Raw genomic sequence first — 19977 nt, forward strand, 5'->3', positions numbered from 1 at the left:
TTAGTGTCCATTGCATTGTTTTCTGTTCTGATCTTTATACTTTCCTCCTTTGTATGAGCTTTGGGTTTGTCCTGCTCTTCTTTTTCTAGAAGGTTGAAGTTCAGCATCATGTTGTTTAATCGGGCTCCCTCTGAGTTCCTAATAGGAGCATTCACTGCTATGCATTTCCCTCATACTACTGCTTTCCTTGTGTCCCATGGATTCTGATATGTTGTATTGTCATTGTCATTTAATTGAAGGAACTGTCTGATTTCTTCTTTAATTTCCTCTGTGACCCATTGGTTATTCAGAAGTGTGTTGTTCAATTTCTATGTGTTTATGAAATTTTTGCAGTTTCTTTTGCTAGTCATGTCTAATTACATCACACTATGGTCTGATAATATACAGGGGATAACTTCAATTCCTTTGCACTTACTTAAACGTGCTACAAGCGAGTATGTGGTCTGTTTTGGAAAACAACACATGTATAGCTGAAAAGAATGTGTATTGTGATTTTGTGGGGCAGAACACTCTGTAAATATCTGTTCAGTTCATTTGATCAAGAGTTTGAGTTCTAGTATTTTGTTGATTTTTTGTCTAGTTGATCTATCTATTTGTGACAGTGGCATATTGAGGTACCCTGCTAGTATTGTATTAGTGTTTATTTGATTTTTCATGTCCGTTAGTATTGTTTTATATAGTTGGTCGAACCACTGTTTGGTGCATATATATTTATGATTGTCATCTCTTCCTGTTGGATTGTTCCCTTTACAAGGATGTAGTGTCCTTCTTTGTCTCTCATAATCAGTGTTGCTTTGAAATCCACTTGATCTACAAAGAGGATAGCTGCTCCTGCTTTTCTTTGGTTTCCTGTCACATGGAGTATTGTTTTCTACCCTTTAACTTTGTCTATGAGTTTCTTTTTGAATTAAGTGTGTTTCTTGTGTGTAGCATATTGTTGGATCTTGCTGCTTGACCTATTCTGCTATTATATTTCTTTTGATTGGTGAATTGAGACTATTAACATTGATGGTTATAACTGATATAAATTGACTTATCATTGTCATGACTTTTTCTTTTTGTTGAATTCTCCCCCTTTGCATATAATTTCTTGTCATACCGCATGGATTCATTCTGCTGGAATTCCTGGGATTGTGATCCTCATTGTCTTTTCCTGGGATATTGATTAAAAGTTTTCGAAGTGCTGGTTTGGCATACATGAAGTTCCTAAGGTACTTTTTGTCATGAAAGTGTCTTATTTGTCCATCAATTTTGAAAGATAGTTTTGCAGGGTACATCAATCTGGGTTGGAGGCTAGTTTCTTTTAGGGCTTGAAATACCTCACTCCAAGCTCTTCTTGCCTTCAGGGTTTGTGTTGAGAAGTCTGCTGTGATTCTAATGGGCTTTCCTTTGTATGTGATTTGTTTCTTTTCTCTAACTGCTTGTAGAATTTTGTTCTTCTGTTGAGTTTCTGGAATCTTAACTTTTACATGCCTATGTGTAGATTTTTTTTTGATTACAGCTAGTTGGAGTCTTGTATGCCTCACTTATCTGTATGTCAAGTTTTTTTCACCTGCTTGGTAGTTTTCTGCCATCACTTCTATGAACAGTTTTTTTATGTCACCTGCAGTCTCTCCTGTTTCTTCATTGACTCCAATCAGTCTTATGTTATTCTTCTTTGCATCATCTGGCAGCTGCTGGATTGATTTCTCATGTTCTCTTATAATTTTAAAGAAATTTTTCTTTTCCTGGTCATTAATTGCAATCTTATCTTCTATATCTGAAATTCTGTTCTCACATTGGCTCATTCTGCTGTTTAACCTTTCAATGGAGTTTTTAATCTGGAAATCTGTTTGCATGTGTTTTATGGATTCCATTTGTTTCCTATGTTGGGATTCCATCATGTTCCTTAGCTCCTCTATTTTTTTATCTGTGTCCTCTCTAGATTTATTAATCATATCTTGCACTATGGGCACAATCTCTGCTGTTATCTGAGAAATTATTTCTGATTTCATTTTTTCCAGATCCTCTTTTGTTGTCAGTTCAGGGAATCCAGGTGGATGAGTATAATAGTGTTCCGTCTCATTTCCCTTTGGGGTTGCTTTAGGTGATCTGAAAGTCTGGTTTTGAGACTTGTTTATGTGTCTTCTCATTTTAAGGGGGAGTTGGCTCACCTCCTCAGCACTGGGGAGGACTTTGCTTCTTGACACTGGGGGTGGTGGTACCGTGGCCCAAAGCTCACCTTCTCGGTGCTGGGGGGGCCTCTGCTCTTCAGCACTGGGGGCGGTGGTACAACAGTCCAAATGATCAGCTTCTTGGTGCTTGGGGACTCTGTTCCTAGGTGCTGGTGGCAGTGGTATAGTTGCTCAAAAGGCTCTGCTCCTTGGCACTGTGGGCAGTGGCATGGCAGCTCAAAAGGCTCAACTCCTCGGTGCTGGGGGCTCTGCTTCTAGGTGTTGTGGGCATTGATATGGTGGCCCGCAAGGCTCACCTCCTCAGCACTGGAGGTGCTCTGCTCCTTGGCACTGGGGTGGTGGTATGGCCTCTCACAGATTTCTATAGCATTAAGATTTTTAGTATTAAATAATTAAATGAGAGAAAACCTTTTTTTTCCCGTGGCAATCAAAAACTTACAGCAGTATTGTTTCTTTTTGGTGCACGTTGTGGAAAAATTAACACCAAATTAAAAGTCATTGCAATATAAACATTCAAAGTAAAATCCTGATGGGGAAGAAAACAAAAACTTATGTAAATGATAATATTGGCTCCAATAAGAAAAACATGCAACATGATGTACATGATATATGATGTTGGGATATAAGCCAATATCTTGTCATAATATGAAAAACATAACATTTGCTAACCTATAAGTTGTGTGACAACAACTCAACTTAGTCAAAAACACATGTTCCACAAATCTCGGAAAATACATATCTTAATACAAAATGTAGCATCAAATAAAAAGCATCTTTTTCACACAGAATATGGAGTATATGCACCAAAAATTTAAAACAAATGTAGTGCCAAAATCCCAACAACTAACCAAAAGTAATTTAAAATTTTAAGTTTAGTGGCCTGTACATCATAATTTTAAAGAGGAAGTGGAACTACATAGACACTTATTGTACTTCAAAGTAAATAGTACCTTTTAATTCACCATGTACAATTAAAAGACACCATGGGTTAAGTACAAAAACACTCAAAAATACAAAATTATGTCAACTCAATTTTTTGGGGGGGTGGGTAATGGGGATTGAACTTGGGACCTTGTGCTTGCAAGGCAGGCAGTGGAACCACTGAGCTAAATCTCCAGCTCAACTCAATATTTTTATATTAAACTCAATCTAGATATCTACAACCGATTTACTGAAAACCATACAATGTGGATACTTTAGAATATCTCTATCTGGAATTTGTATTTTCTGCCAAATTTGGGAAGAAATATTGACATGAAATTTTTTGTATTAATCACTTCTACAGGTCTCCACTGCGTGAGAATTTTTCACAGGACTTTTAAAATAGGCTCACATATGTAAAGTTTCTCCCCAGTGAGACTTCTTTCATTTCTTTAATAATGTGTATGGACTGACATCTATCCCATATTACTTATATACTTACGGGTTTATCCCCAATGAGATTTTCATATATTTGACAGTCGTGTGTGCTGGAAGTTTTCACCTTACAGATGTAAGATCAATACCCAGAGAGAGGTCTTTCATGTCTTTGACAATCATGTGTGATGAAAGCTTTCCCACATTACTTACATAGGGTTTTCCCCAATGTGAACTCTTTTATGTATTTGATAATATCCCTGTGTGATGAAAGCTTTTCCACATTGCTTACGTAGATAGAATTTTTCCCTAGTGTGAACTTTTTCATGTGTTTGACAGTGCCTGTTTATTCTGAGAGCTTTCCCATGTTGCTTACATACATAGGGTTTCTCTCCAGTGCGAAGTCTTTAATGTCTTTGACACTTACCACGTGTGACGAAAGCTTTCCCATATTTCTTACATTCATAGGGTTTTTCCCCAGTGTGAGCTCTTTTGTGTTTTTGATGAGCACCACGTGTGCTCAAAGCTTTCCCACAAAGTTTACGTACATATGGCTTCTTCCCAGTGTGAGCTCTTTCATGTGTTTGCCAGCAACTGCTTCTCCTGAAGCATTTCCCACATTAATACATAGAGTTTCTCCCCAGTGTGAACTCTTTCATGTATTTGACAATATACATGTGTGCAGAAAGCTTTCCTACATTGCTTACATTCATACAGTTTTTCCTCAGTGTGAACTCTTTCATGTGTGAACTTTTCACTTACTGCGTGTGATGAACACTTTTCGACATTCCTTACATTCATAGGGTTTATCCACAGTGTGAACTCTTTCATGTGTTTGACAATGACTTTTTGTGCCGAAAGCTTTCCCACATTGCTTACATTCATAGGGTTCTTCCCAGTGTGAACTCTTTCATGTCTTTGATATTCAGCAAGTGAGCTGAAAGCTTTCTCACACTAATTACAAACATAGGATTTCTTCCCAGTGTGAGTTCTTTCATGTCTTTGACCAAGAACTATATGTGCTAAACATTCTCCTACATTGCTTCCATGCATATGGCTTCACCCCAGTGTGAATTCTTTCATGTTTTTGACAATTACCATGTGTACAGAAAGCTTTCCCACAATGCTTACGTAGATAGGGTTTCTCCCCAGTGTGAACTCTTTCATGTACAAAGGCCTTCTCTCTAAGGTGAGTTCTTTCACTAAGATCAGAGTAGGATTTCCCACATTGATCATGTTCACAGGGTTTCTCTCCAGCCTGTGTCCTTGCATGCTTCTGAAAGGACTGAAAATCACTGCAGTTTTCTCCCATGATGACCACAATTATATAGATTCTCTTCAAATCCCAAGTATTTATATGATTTCAATGCAGTGTGAGCTATGATGGGCACATTTCATGACAAATGCCCAATCAGAGGTTTCCTACAAGCAAGGCTTTCAGCTGGTGTTAAACCAGCTCTTTTCATGTCCACATTAGCATCTGGAGTCCAGAGGAGTATTTCTTCATATTGATTCCAAGCTCTATATTGATAGCATGTCTTTACTTCATTTTCAAGCTATATACATCTTTGTAAAATATTGGTGACATTAAATTCAACTTGGCTTCATTTTCTTGACTGTCATGTTTCTGACTGTCATGTTCTGAGAATCATGCACTGATTCTCGAGGAACATTCTTTTTCTTTGTGAGTGCAAATTACCTTAGATTTCTTCAATAATTTTTATATTTTTCTTCAACTTCCTTGTTATCATAGGCTCTTTCTATACCAGCCATGTTCCTAAAGGTTTCCCCCATCACATCTCTGTAGAGCTTCTTTTGGGGTGGATTCAGCAAAGCCCACTTCTCCATGGTAAAGCTCACAGCCTCATCCTCAAAGGTCTCTGTCTTCATTGAGGGGCTTGAGGGTCTCCCAGGATCTTTCCTATGCAGGCTGCAGCTAGTAGAAGCCACAGAAGCAGCCTAGGAAGCACTATGCTCTAGGCAGGCACTTTGGCACCATGACACCGGAAGCAAAACTTTTGTTTTATTTGTTCTTGTATCTCCATTGCTTAGAACATTGTCTGCTATGTATTTGTTGAAAGAATGAATGAAATAATGCTCTCACAATTGGAAAAAGGGCTTTAAGAATAGCTACCATGCATTATACATGAAAATATTAAGAATAATATTTATCATAGTACTTATGAATATTTGTTATAATACTTATGATATAGGTAATATGAGGTGTGATAAAAAATACAGTGAATCCCCACATTTTTAAGAAATTCTTACAGTAAAAGACACATTTATATCCCTCAAAATACTCCCCCTTGCTTCAAACACACTTATCTAATGTTCTTGACAGTTTCTGATACAGTTCTGGAAGTCTTCTCCTATGATTATCTTTAGTTGCATTGTCATGGCTGCCTCAGTGTCCTGAATTGATTCCAAACATTTACCTTTCATGGTTGTTTTTGCTTTGGGGAAGAGCCAGAAGTCACAAAATGCTAGATCCCATGAATGAGGTGGGAGAAGAGACATCATGGTATTTTTACAAGGTTGTCTTTTTGTTAGATTACACTCAGCAGCAACATTCACCAAATTTTTTATCATACCTTGTAAAGATACTCACAAAAAAGTGCTCTCAGAACTGCTTCAGAAAGTGGTAAGAATGGTGGCATAAGCGAGAAAAGAATATTTTCAAGGGGATTAATAGCAATGTCTCTTTTTTTTTTGGTACTGGGGATCAAACTCGGGTCCTTTCACTTGCAAGGCAGGCGGTGGAACCACTGAGCTAAATCCCCGGTCCATGTCTCTTTTGATAATAATAAATTTTTAATTTAAACATTCAGTGTCTATTTTTATTATACCTCATATCCTGAGATTTCTTTGACCCACATTTGCCAGATTTTTCATTTCCTCTCATTTGCTTTTCTTAGGGACGTGCATCCTTAACACAAGAGAAAGAGAAGTTTGCCCATGAACACAAAGAAATGAAGAACCTAGAAGCCATTGTTCAAGAAATAAAACCAACTGCCCTCATAGGTAAACATTTTCTCCACCATTCTCCTTTTTCCCATGCCTCATTTTTATCTCATTGGCTTTCTTACTACCAGTTTTTTAGATATACTTTAGCTTTTTTGAAATTCTAACCCTTGGAATTCTGAACAAAATTATAGTCACTCAAGCAGCAGTACCCCGTAGACACCTACTTGTAGATCTCTGAGATCAGTTCTGCCTTCTTGGTATTACTGACTGGCTTGGTTGTGTGACCCTGTCAGCCTGTTGAGACCTGGCCTATTTGGCACTTTTCCAGGCTTGATTATTTTCGAGAGGCTGTTCATCTCCAGTGGGAGGGCTTTTGTTTCTAGGGAACATTAGGCAGTGTTTGGAGATAATTGTTTTTAGTTGTCATAACTACAAAGGGAATTTTGAGAGGTAAAAGGGACTAATGACATCTTGTAGGGAGAAGCCCGGGATGCTATTAATAATCCTACAATGCACAGGACAGCCTTGCAATAAGGAATTACTCAGCTCAAAGTGACAATAGTGCGAAGGCTGAGAAACACTGAAAAGACTCTTGGAAGACAGGGATCATGTTTCAAACATCTTTATATTTCTTGTAGCATTTAACATGCTACTTACACATTGTATGTACTCAGTAAGATGTGTCATATTGTCAAATTTATTTAAAAACAATCTCAAACCCATTTTCCAGTCCCCTTCTGTCTCTCTTAGACAGAAGCTTTCTTTCTCTCAATAAATTTTTCCTACTCTTCAAAAAAAATCTCAGAAATTAAGGGAGTTTATCCTTTCTTTTGTGTGTATATGTCAATCTTTACTTTGCATCACACTGTAATCCTTGGAGCACTTGTGAATAGTTGACTGTATTGAGAATAATGATAATTGTAATAAAAACTGCTTACTCCATGACAGGAACTTTACTAAGCTTTTAGCCTTCTTTTACAAAATGTGTTTTTTCAATAGTCTTATGGCTTTCCATTTTCATTGTGCTAATTACTTTATTCTTCTGTTAAAAATATTTTTATGAGTGATATTCCAATTTTGCAGTTGAATAAGATGATTGATTGTCTTAGATGTTAACATTGGTTTATGAAACATAATTCCTTTATAGCCTGATAGAATAAAATACACTCATTGAATTGCTTATAAAGAGCATATATATTGTACATGGTACCGGGGATTGAACTCCAGTCCTTGTGCTTGCGCAGCAGGTGGCGAAACCACTGAGCTAGATCACCGGCCCACAATTTAGTTTCTGATATAAATACCTGTAATCAACATTCCAATCCACCAATCCAGTATATTATCAGTTAAATATTATATCTGCAATTTTTAAAAGTACTTGTTGATTTATAACCCTAAAGATTGATGGCATTAATAAACAGTTCTTTGTATCACTATACTTTAACACAAATATTCTTTATTGTGTTTAGTGTCTACTAGAAAATGACCTGACGTATTTCTTTGTTTTAGGACATGGGTTTCTTGGATGTGTTAATCAGTGACAGTCCTAATCACTCATTTCTCATGTCCTTATTAGGAGTTGCTGCAATTGGTGGTGCATTCACAGAGCAAATTCTGAAAGATATGGCTGCCTTCAATGAACGACCTATTATTTTTGCTTTGAGTAATCCAACCAGTAAAGCAGAATGTTCTGCAGAGCAATGCTATAAAATAACTCAGGTAAAGTAAAACTTGTATTTTAATCATCAAATTTTGATTAATTATAAGGAAGCCTGGGATATCTAAGGTGCTTACCATATAGCCTTTAAAAATTATACAGCCAAGATGGAAAAAAAGTGAACAGATAAGAGGGATGAGAACTATTCCCCTTTTCTTAAGTATTATTGTATCACTTCTCTTCTTAAATAAAATGGAATAAATTTTGTTAAGTTTCAATGATAATTTTCCTCTAGTGATTTAGAAGTATCTAAGATTTAAATATAAAAGTTAAATAAAAAGAAAAAGCTTGTTTTTTGATAGTTATTAAAATAGCTTTTAACTAGCTGTTCCCAAATACTGAAGCATATACTACAAAACCACAGACTAATTTTTGCTTTGCTAAATTGTGGGTTTGGACTTTGATGCCATGGGTGGGGCATTTGGATGGCTATCTTGATATCCAGCCAGGTTAGGATAGGAGTCCTTAAGTGTTCAATACTCTACTGTTTTAAAAAGCAGTAGAATGCTTATACTAACATATTTGAGTGATAGGTTGGCAAGAGACTTTTGTTCCTTGCAAAGACACAAAAATGTTGTTAAAACAAAATAGGGGTTGAGTCATATCCATCTAAAACTTTCATTTTGCAAATAAAGTCAAAATCAACCAGAAGGATAAACAAACACAAAGTTATGTCACTCTGCACAAGTTAGAATGTGATGGCTCTACTTCTTTAATACTATATTCTTAAATGCTCATTACTAGAGTTAAGTTTTGGGGAAGAACTCTGTTGTTTACTCCCTTTATTTAGGATAACTTCAATATTTCACTGTTTAAATTTTTATCTCATCTATAAATTGAAATTATTTCTCACATCCTTCAGAAGCCCTTAAATCTTTAAAGGAGTAAAATCATCTAACTTTTTGAGTGATAACAAAATTTTGGCATAGAACTTTGTTCATAGGAAGCACATTTTTGTCATAGTAAATAGGTCTCAAGAATTTAGAGACTCGTGTGCAATATATATATATATAATTATAATAAAACACCTGGCCTCAACTCATTTTATGATCATAATATAATGTTCCCATATTGTTAGACATAAAATATTGAAAGTGATTTTGAGGCAGACAATTAAGCCGTTGTCTAAGTTAATGAGATTTCCAGTAGTCTAATGTAAACCTGTATTTTTTTTTATCTTTAGAAGCCATTAAATGAAAACCTGTATAGAAATGGTTGATGGGTCTATAGGTTGGACCACTGCAGAGAACCCAGTGATAGTGTTAGGGTAGTGTGTGTTTCACACACTTTTCCCAGGAACAAAGTATAAGATAAAGAACAGTAATAATTACTCATTCCAGAACCTGTTAACCAAGAGCTTGCCTAGATTTTCTGGGAAGCTAATGAAAAGTTAAGTGTCTTTCTAAGTACTCATTATTTTGGCTATGGGATAGTTCTATTATAAAACATTTGGTTTAAAATAACCTACTTCCTTTTAAATTTAGTGATGTGTGTTTTGTGTTGCAGGGACGTGCAGTTTTTGCCAGTGGCAGTCCTTTTGATCCAGTTACTCTTCCAAATGGACAGACCCTATATCCTGGCCAAGGGAACAATTCCTATGTGTTCCCTGGAGTTGCTCTTGGGGTTGTGGCATGTGGACTGAGGAACATCACAGATAAGATCTTTCTCACTACTGCTGAGGTACTGTAAAATACTTAAGTTTGCCAGAGCTAAAAAATGGGCTCAGACTCAGTTGTCTAATATTTTCTTTAGCATCTCAGCTCCCTCTCTAGAAAATTGAAGTCTGAAAAAGAAAAAAGTCTTTTCCATTCGAGAATATGGGGTGGATATCAAACTGATGTTGAGTCATTAGTAAAAGAGTCTTTTTTGATAGCTTTTGGATAAATTGTGTTTTCATTTCATAGAAGGAGCACTTTTTTATACTCATACTCCTGATCAAATTCTGTGACAATGATGAGACAATTAAAATACTGTCTCCAAATGATGATTACATGATAAATACTTCTCCATTAAGAACCTTGCTAAATAATGGCATTTTGAAAAATTCTCTGAATATCAGAACGGGAAAAGTAAGTAATTTCATACTGTCAAGAAACTTGAAAAAATGTGATTTCACTCTACTTGTAAGCTAACAGGTTGGCCACAGTTTCGAAGACCTAAAGCTCTTAGGTCAGAGAAAAAGGACTTTATTTATCATAGCATAAAAGATGCCATGAGCCTCAACACTCCTCCCCATCAGTTTCCCTTGCCTCCTAAGCTTCAGTGGGATGATAACAGTGATTGGCATGTATTTGTAAAATCAGGAACTTTTGGTAACCAGAATGTTCATCTGGTTGATATTATGTTTTCAGATTGAACAGGATGTAATTCATGAATGAGAAACTTGTGATATATAGCATTATGCTGAATTGAATCAAATATTGGTCAATTTTCAAATATATTTATCTTGCAAATATGCTATTCTTTCTGTTTTGAAGAGGAACCCCAAGAAAGTAGGCAAAGATTACTGTGATACTGATGTCATCTAAAGTAGCACATCCCAGAGAGAAGCTGAGCCAGTCCCAGCACCCAGAAGGAAGCTCCCCCGCCGCCATCCCAAGCTCCTAGGGCAGGGAAGGTGAGCCGCGTGGGTGCGAGAAGCACCCCCCCCGCCCGTGGAAATGAGAAGACATGTAAACAAGCCTCAAAAACAGACTTCTGGGTCACCTACAGCAACCTCAAAGGGAAAAGAGATGGAACAATCTGATACTCAACCACCTGGGCTCTCTGAACTGGCAACAAAAGAGGATCTGGGAAAAATGAAATCAGAAATAATTATTAAAATAACAGCAAAGAATTTGCTCCTGGTATAAGACATGATTAATAAATCTAGAGAGGACACAGATTAAAAAAATAGAGGATCTGAGGAACATGATGGAATCCCAACATAGGAAACAAATGGAATCCATAAAACAGATGCAAACAGATTTCCAGGAGATTAAAAACTCCATTGAAAGTCTGCCCAGCAGAATGAACCAATGTGAGGGTAGAATTTCAGATATAGAAGAAAAGATTGCAATTAGTGACCAGGAAAAGAAAAATTGCTTTAAAATTGTAAAGGAACATGAGAAATCAATCCAGCAGCTACTAGACGATGCAAAGAAGAATAGAGTCAATGAAGAAAGAGAGAGTGCAGATGACATAAAAAAAACGTTCACAGAAGTTATGGCAGAAAACTTCCCAAGCAGGGGAAAAGAACTTGACATACAGATAAGTGAGGCATATAGGACACCAGCTAGCCTTGATCAAAAAAAATCTACACATAAGTATATAATAGTTAGGATTCCAGAAATCCAACAGAAGAACAAAATTCAACAAGCAGTGAGAGAAAAGAAACAAATCACATACAAAGGAAAGCCCATCAGAATCACAGCAGACTTCTCAATGCAAACCCTTAAGGCAAGAAGAGCTTGGAGTGATGTATTTCAAGCCCTAAAGGAAAACAGCCTCCAACCCAGACTGATGTACCCTGCAAAACTATCTTTCAAAATTGATGGAGAAGTAAGATACTTTCATGATAAAGAGCACCTCAGGAACTTCATGAATACCAAACCAGCCCTCTAAAAAATTTTAGACAATACCCTAGGAAAAGACAAGGAGGATCACAACCCCAGGAAACCCAGCAGAATGAATCTATTGGGCGTGACAAATTAAACGCAAAGGGGGAGAATCCAACAAAAAGAAAAAGTCATGACAAGGCTTTTAAAACTTTTAACTTCATCTCCCTAATGAGTGTAGAATTCAGTCTTGTTATTGTATTGATTAGTATTTTTCTGATTCTAGAGTTGTACCTCTTTCCTTGTGCTGTACTCGCTATTTATCATCTTCTTGTGTCTACTTTTTAATTGGGTTGTCTATTAATGAGCTCTAAGAATTCTTTATATATTCTCGTCATAGGTTATATGCATTGTAAATATGGTCTGTTTAAGGACTACTTTTCATTTTAATGATGTCATTTAAAGTTCTAAATTTTGATGGAATCTCATTTATCAATTTTTTTCTTTTATACATCATGTCTTTTGTATCCTAGGTAGTTCTTGCCTACCCTGAATTCATAAACATTTTCCCTTATAATTTCTTCTTAAAGTTTTATACTTTTAGGCTTTCATAATTAGGTTCATAGATCCCTTGAAGTTATTTTCATGTATGGAAATAAAGGGTTGAGGTTAATTTTTTATATACGGATACCAGGTGTTCTAGTGCCATTTGCTGAAAACACTATCTCTTCCTCGGCTCTTGAATTGAGTTTATGTTCTATAAAATGCTAATGTTAAATAATCTTTCAAAACTCAGTGGACCATATATGTATGGTTCTGTTTCTAGATTCTCTGTTTTATTCAAATGATCTATGTGTCTTTCCTTACCCCAACACTGCCTTGATTACTGTAGCTTTAGAAGAAGTCTTAAAATTAGGTACTAAACATCTTCCAACACTGTTTCTTTTTTAACTTTTCTAGGTCCTTTGTACTCCTACATAACTTTTAAATTTCAATATCCAATTCTTCATTTATAGCAAGTATACACAGACCTGAATTTTTATATATACCTTGTGTTTTCTAATCCTGCTAAATTCAAATACAAGTTCTAGGGGCTCCTAGAGATTTCTTAGTATTTTCTCTGTAGATGATCATTTCATCTACATATAAAGATTTTGCTTCTACCTTGCCAATCCTATCCTAATTGTGTCATTTTATTGCCAGACTATTTTGATGGGGCCTAAGTTTCAAAGTTTAATGGACAGATAAAGAGTAAGCATATCTGCCCTTGTTCCTCACCTTAACGAGAAAGCGTTGTATCTTCTCCATTCATATAAGGTGTTCTCGCTGGAAGTATGGAGTACATGTCTTTAATCTGTTGAGAAGGTTATGTTCTACTTCTAGTCTCCTGATAACTTTTACCATGAACAGCTGTAGAATTTAGTCCAATGCTTTTTCTCCAACTAGTGACAGGATCATATGGCTTTTTCCTTTCCTCTGTTAAAATGAGGACTTTTGGGGGTGGATCTTCCAATGCTGAACCAACACTGCCATCCCTATAACAAACCACTTTCTACATACTGCCAGATCTGACTTCTAATAGTTTGTTTTGTTAAACAAATTTCTATCTATGTTCATACTTTTTTCTTCTATTATCTTTATCCAGTTTTAGGATTAGCACAATGTTGAGTTCCTAAAATGAGGGTAGAATTGTTCCTTCTTTTTTCTGCTTTAATTGTTTGATATAATTTATCAGTTAAAATGTATATGAGCTTGCTGTTGTCATATAGGTAGGTTTTCAAGCTAGGAATATACTTTCTTTAATAGATGCTATTCAAATTTTATATTTCCTCCAGAGTTAGTTTCATTAATTTGTCTCCCAAGGTACTTCTTAGAAGTTGTCAAATTTATTTCAGAACAGATTTTTGTAATATGCTTTCTATATCCTTTTAAATTCTGTAAAATCTGTGGTAATGTCTCCTTGATCTTGATATTGTAATTTTAAAAATGTGTAATTGATATTGTGTAACAGGAAGAAAAAGTCTAAAGGAGTAGGGGAAGTGGGAGGGGTAGGGGGAAAGAAGGGAAAAGAAAAAATATGAGAAAAGGAAAAAGATGGAAACAAAGTCTTTGCAAATAGGGAAGGGTGGAGGGGGTGAAGGGAGAGCAGGGGAAGGGGGAAAAAAAAAGAACCAAGATATTCATGTAAAGGGACAAGATCCCAATGATGAATATAAGTGTATTTTAAACCTAAAATGTACCAATAAACTTAATGGGAAAAATAAATAAATAAATAAATAAATAAATAAATAAATAAATAAATAAAGTAGCACATCCCAGTGGTTAGCACCTGGCTTGTTTTGTGAGAACAGGTGTTGGGAAGCCAATGTTCTGCTCCTTTTCTTCACTGCATTTAAAAGCACGACAACTGATGTCTCAGGTTTTCTGTAATGCAAAGATATTGCTAAACAGAAATAGATGTCTCACTTACTACAAAAGCTTTTTAAAGTTGTTTTTACATTAAGGAAAATGTAATCACTGGCTTTTAAAACAAGCACATCAGAAGAAAAGATTCTGTAGCTGGTGTTTTCTTCCTAAACAACTCTAGCACCCTCTAGTGACAAATGTTACAAAATATATAGAGTAGTGATCACTAACAAAAAGCTTTGAAGAAAAAAAGTAATATAAACAGTGCTTTTCTTATCATATCTAGATCTCTCTGACTATATCTCTTGGTCTTTTCACTAGTTTTCTCTTAGTCTTCAATACAACATTCCTGTTTCTTATACTACTTCAGTTACATTTATTGTTTTTTCTCCTTTTCCCCTCTGTTTTAACTAAGGACCCCCCGCCCCCCGCCCCAGCACATTCATTTTTTTTGGTCCTAACTATTTTCTGCTGTTTTTCATATACTTTCAAATATTTCTCCCATACATTTGTTTCCATTATCTTTATCCTAATAGTAGCCAACTCTGTCTATGACTATTCTCTAAAACTGAAGTTTTATCTTCATTCCAGTTTCCTATTGAATAATTCCCTCAGAAATATCATGCCATATCCTTAAAGACAATATGCTTAAAACCATACTTATCATCTTTCCTCACCCTCAACATTCATATTTATAATAGTGACACCTTCTCTCCAAGCAAGCACCAAACCTTAGAAGCCTGGCATTCTTGTCATTCTGCTTCATCCCAAAGCTTTAGATGTTTGCCTGTGTAAGTACTTTATAGCTTACCCTGCCTGGAAAGCCCTGAGAATTATCCTCCACCTGCCCAGGACTGTCCTTGAAGGTACTGCTTAATCTAACCTCATCTTAAAGTCTTTTTGTGACAAGTACGGCTTGTCTTGATCTTTCTTCTTAGCCATGGATGTCCTTTTTTCCCCCTCTGTCTCACAGTTTATTTAACAATAATAATAAGAAATTAAATTTAACAGTCTATACAGTGATCCAATATTCATATTTATAAGTAATCGGGTTTTTTGGTACCGGGGATCGATCTCGGGTCCTTGCACTTGCACAGCAGGCGGCGAAACCACTGAGCTAAATCCCTGGCAGTAATTGGTTTTAATTGCATGATTTGTAAGCTGTGGCTGTCCTTTTATCAAACATAATTGACATTTAATTTTATTCCTAGTTGTGTTTTGTTCTTGAACGCTTCATATTTCAAAAAGATTAGACTGTAGATTATTTTTTTAAAAAGCTTTATACTTTAAAAGATTAAATTGTAGATTTTTTGGTAGTATTGAGATTTGAACCCAGGGCCTAAGTTTTCACACTGAGCTATGTTCCCAGCCCTTTTTATTTATTTTTTTATTTTGATACAGGATCTCAATGAGTTTCCCAGGTTGGGCTCAAACTTGCAATTCTCCTGCTTCAGCCTCCCAGAGTACCAGGACTACAGACATGGGCCACCATCCCTGGCTGATTATTTCCTTTAAAGATAGAATCTTCCATATACTTCTTTTAGGGCCGGGGATTTATCTCAGTGGTTCCAGTGCCTGCCTCGAAAGCACAAGGTCCTGAGTTCAATTCTGGTACCAAAAAAAAAGCCATGTACTTCTTTCCGAGTTCTCGTAGCACCTAGGCAATGTTATACACAAAGCAGAAACCGTTAATAATTGTAAAGTTGAATTAAATAGAACTAGTCTATTTAGCAAGAAAAATGAATATAGTACCACGATACTCACTGTCACATGGCCCGAAAAAGAGGAAAGTCTTCCTTGTCCAGAACATATTTTATAATTAACAAAAATAACATATAAAATATCTAGTGAGTTTTTGTTTGGCAAAGCAGGTTTAATTTATAATTATAATAAAAATGGTAGTTTCATCTTATATGGAACTAGAAAGCTCATGTATTAGCACCAATCTATAATAGTATTTCTGGACATTTCTGTATTATGTGGAGATTTTTAGCTTTTCTGGCACTGGGGACAGTCTTGTGGAGTCTAATGAGAGCACCCAGTGCTGCCCTGTAGTCTACAGGGTAGTCTGGGACTAGACTACTCACCCTGTGTTCATACCTAGGAGATAAGCTTTGACCTCCCATCCTCACCCAGGTCTGTCTCAGCCACATGCTGGTGTCTTTTCCACCTTGCTGTTGTTTTCTTCACCTTGCTCTACCTCTTTCTGATACCTGCCCAGAGGTATCTGGAATGGTCACCATGGACAACAGCGTGTGCAGCAACGTTCAATTCACTTAAGCCACTGGATGACTGAAAACTCAGCTGCCACAACATAGAATGAAATGGAGAGAGATTGTTTGAAATCAACCACTTTGTAGTTACAGAGAAACATTAATAGCATAACAAAGGCAGCAAATAGATTTTTGAATGAGTCAGTAAATGAGAGCAAGATTAGAACTCCTGTATACTCATTTCTGGGAAATCCATTTTGAATTATTATAAATGAAATACCTCAGGCAGACTAACTTTATGAAGAAAGAGTTTTATGTATCCCACAGTTTTGGAGGCCAAAGTTCAAAACAGCATTGCACAAGCTCTGGGGAGGGTCCCATGGTAGATGGTGAGCATGTGTGAGACGAGGCCTGAGAAAGACCGGGTTCTTCCCCAGCTCCTTGTGAGGATAGTGTTTCCAACTGAATAGGGACCTCCCATCAGTCTCCATCTGCCAAAAATTCCATACCATCATTGTCACACTGAGGATCAAGCTTCTAACACATGAACTGGGGGACATATTTAAACTTAACAAAGCATAGCACCCCTAGAATCAACTCCTTATATTTTAGTGAGGTTCCCATGGACATTTGTTTGCTGCTTGACCCTGTTCCACAATTTCTTGACTCCCTCTCTGTGTGATAGGCACAGGAGAGTAAGGATTCAGAATGATTCTTCTTTACTCAGCCACCTTCTGACTATTCCTAGTTTCTTTAAAGTGACATTTGTGTAGCATTCTAGAAAAAAAAATGACATTGAATACCTGCAATATGCCAGTCATTACAAGGGCAATACACATTTGTCATACGAACAGTTGAAACAGTTTCAAGTTGACTGACTTGTTCCCAAATCCAATAGCTAATATATAGAGCTAGATATGACCCCAAAAGCTATTTTACTTACACTTTGCCATGCTGGCCATTTATTTGTTATTTTTAAAATGAAATAGCCAAGATTCATTGAACACATTGATAGACAGTGTTGTAAATTCTTTGTTGACATTTAGTTTACGTACTATTGCTTTGAGTTATGAACTGTCATCAATCCTATATTACTAATAAGAAAACTGAGGCTTCAGAATGTTAATTAATTTGCCCAAATTCAAACAGTAATCACAGTCAGGATTTAAATATGGATTTACCTCACACCAGAGCCTGAGCCTTCAACCACCATCCAAGTAGATAACAATGTGATACCCATAAAAGCTTTTGCTTTAACATTTAAGAAATTCTAACTGATTTAATCTGCCAGAATCCTTTGCAAAATAACAGAAGTAACAAGGTTTTAAAAATAATCTCTGTTCAATAGAGTATTAGCATAAAATGTTTTTATTTTATTTGAATCATTGTTTAAAATAATTTTTCATCAAATCTTTCTTTTCCTCTTAAGGTCATCTCAGTAAAATCCCATAACTATCAGTTCACTAAACAAGTGTTAAATAAGTACCTACCATATGTTAGGGATTATTCTGAGTCAGTAAGAAGTAAACACCTACCCATTTCAAAATTTTATACCTACTTGAAACATCATCTCCTCTCCCTGCAGTACAGAGGCCTAAAGTAGCAGGCAGGGAAGACTCATCTCTTTTACTCTTCCTCCAACCTACCTAGACACTTAAGGTCTTAGCACTGAGGTCAAAGAATCTGCCTCTCTTCCCTAATAGGGATCACTAAATAGTCTAACCACTATTTGATTTAGAACTAGGGCATGATGTAGGGACAGTGAATGCAAACTTTGTTAGTTGATCAGATAATCCAGAGTTTGTGTAGAACTAAAATCCTCCTGACAGTGTGACTCTGAAATGGCTTCCCCAGGCTCCTGCTCTACCTGCTGAATGAAGGTATATGAGTAATTACACACTTTGCCTTGGGTAGCTGCCTTGCCATATCTGAAGGGTCCTTTTCCCATTAATTCTGTCGTCCTCTTCTTCTTTTCTCTCCTGTCCTTCTAGTGTAGTAATTAGAAAGTGTCCAGCATTTTATGAAACGATACAAAGGAATCGGAATGAGAGGAAACCTGGATTCTATTCCCATCACACTGATTGTGTGATCCTAGCAATTAGTATACCTTTCTTGGGCGTAGTTTTTAGATTGATAGAAAAAGAAGAATGAAATTACATGATTGTCATTCCCAAAAAACTCAATATAAAAGTAAAATGGGAAATAAAAGATAAAAAGAAAAAAGAGAGAGGAAAAAAGTCATTGTAATCCAGCATGGACAGTGTATCTAAAATCATTCCTTAATTTAGTATAATTGTCTTATGTGTTTTATGTTTCTTGGCCTATTAGTCTGGTTGTTGATCTGTATATATGATAATTAACTTTCTAAAGACTTATAAGATAAATTAATCTGATGGTGGCAAAATAAAAGGGGGTGGAGAGAAGGTAAAAGGAAAAAAAAATTGAAATGTGTTATGTACATGTACCAATTCCTTACAATGAGTGTAATCATTATGTACTGTGAACATGTACTAAGAAAAATTTAAAATAAAACAACTTATATGATTGCCATTCCCTTAGTTATCTGCATGGCTACCACCATGGTGTGATATATAAATATTTTTCTTCTCGTTCCTCTTCTTTTTTAAGGTTATATCTCAGCAAGTATCAGATAAACACCTCGAAGAGGGCCGACTCTATCCTCCTTTGAATATTATTAGAGATGTTTCGCTGAAAATTGCAGTAAAGGTAAAGTCATTTATGCTCGTCTTGTTATTTTTCCTTCTTTCTCTTGCTAAGTATGAATTTTTAATATTAAAAATCTGCTTCCTTGAAATGTATAACTTGCTTAATTTGACTCTCACAAATCAGGGAAATGAGACATATTGACTTTGTGGAGCTTAGGAGCTACATTTTATCCTTAGAGAGGAATGAAAGAATTGAAATGGATCATTAATTTCCCTATTGTTCTTCTTCTCCTTTAATTTAAATAATTCATTAGAGTTTCCTTTTAGTCTGGTTCCTCCCATTTTATTTCACCTTATTTCAGTTATACTTTTTCCATATTATACTTGTGATAATTCCCAAATTACTGAAGATGTGGCAAAGTGACAGACCTGCAACCACCTGCCAAATCCATGTCTATGATTTATGGCATCTTAAAAGACTAAGATCTCAGTTGATAGTGCTGGGGAAAAGAGGGTAAAGAACCCAAAAGCTATTAGGGTGGTAGATGATCTATTTAGAAGAGTTAAAAAGAAGAATCTAAAAACAGGAAATTTTTGTGTAACTAAACTGAGACATCAATTGACTTTTTGAAGTATAGTTGTACTAGTTTTCTGGGGCTTCCACAGTCAAATACCAGAGACTAGGTGGTTTAAACAACAGAATTTTATTTTCTTGCATTCTGGAGGCTAGCAGTTCAAGATGGGTTTCTCCTGAGGCTGCTTTCCTTGGCTTGTAGGTGTCTTGCTGTCTTTCTGTGCATGTGCACCTCTGGTGTCTCCTCTCCCCTCTTCTTACAGGGACACCAGACAAATTGGATTAGGGTTCACCCTCTGGCCTCATTTAAACTTTATTATCTCTTTAAAGGCCATATCTCCACATACAGGAACATTCTAAAGTGTTAG

At 36.1% G+C, this 19977-nt stretch overlaps 1 protein-coding gene and 1 long non-coding RNA gene across 2 annotated transcripts in view; one reads left to right on the forward strand and one right to left on the reverse strand.

The window, feature by feature from the left end:
* LOC110344997 (uncharacterized) overlaps positions 1-6487 on the reverse strand; it is a 68717-nt gene extending 62230 nt beyond the window's left edge. Inside the window, exon 1 of the long non-coding RNA XR_002388011.2 lies at positions 6380-6487. This is a non-coding gene — a long non-coding RNA (uncharacterized LOC110344997). The remainder of the gene's footprint in view (positions 1-6379) is intronic.
* The window catches only part of Me1 (malic enzyme 1), a 200663-nt gene that overhangs the window by 176912 nt on the left and 3774 nt on the right, over positions 1-19977 (forward strand). Inside the window, exons 10-13 of the mRNA XM_004860271.4 lie at positions 6449-6554; positions 8074-8216; positions 9721-9894; positions 18998-19096. Of these exons, the coding sequence (XP_004860328.1) occupies positions 6449-6554; positions 8074-8216; positions 9721-9894; positions 18998-19096 (522 nt within the window). The remainder of the gene's footprint in view (positions 1-6448; positions 6555-8073; positions 8217-9720; positions 9895-18997; positions 19097-19977) is intronic.

Source organism: Heterocephalus glaber, unplaced genomic scaffold (assembly GCF_053883595.1).
Source record: "Heterocephalus glaber isolate CG9 unplaced genomic scaffold, H.glaber_assembly_v1.0 deba00001523, whole genome shotgun sequence".
Lineage (NCBI taxonomy): Eukaryota > Metazoa > Chordata > Mammalia > Rodentia > Bathyergidae > Heterocephalus > Heterocephalus glaber.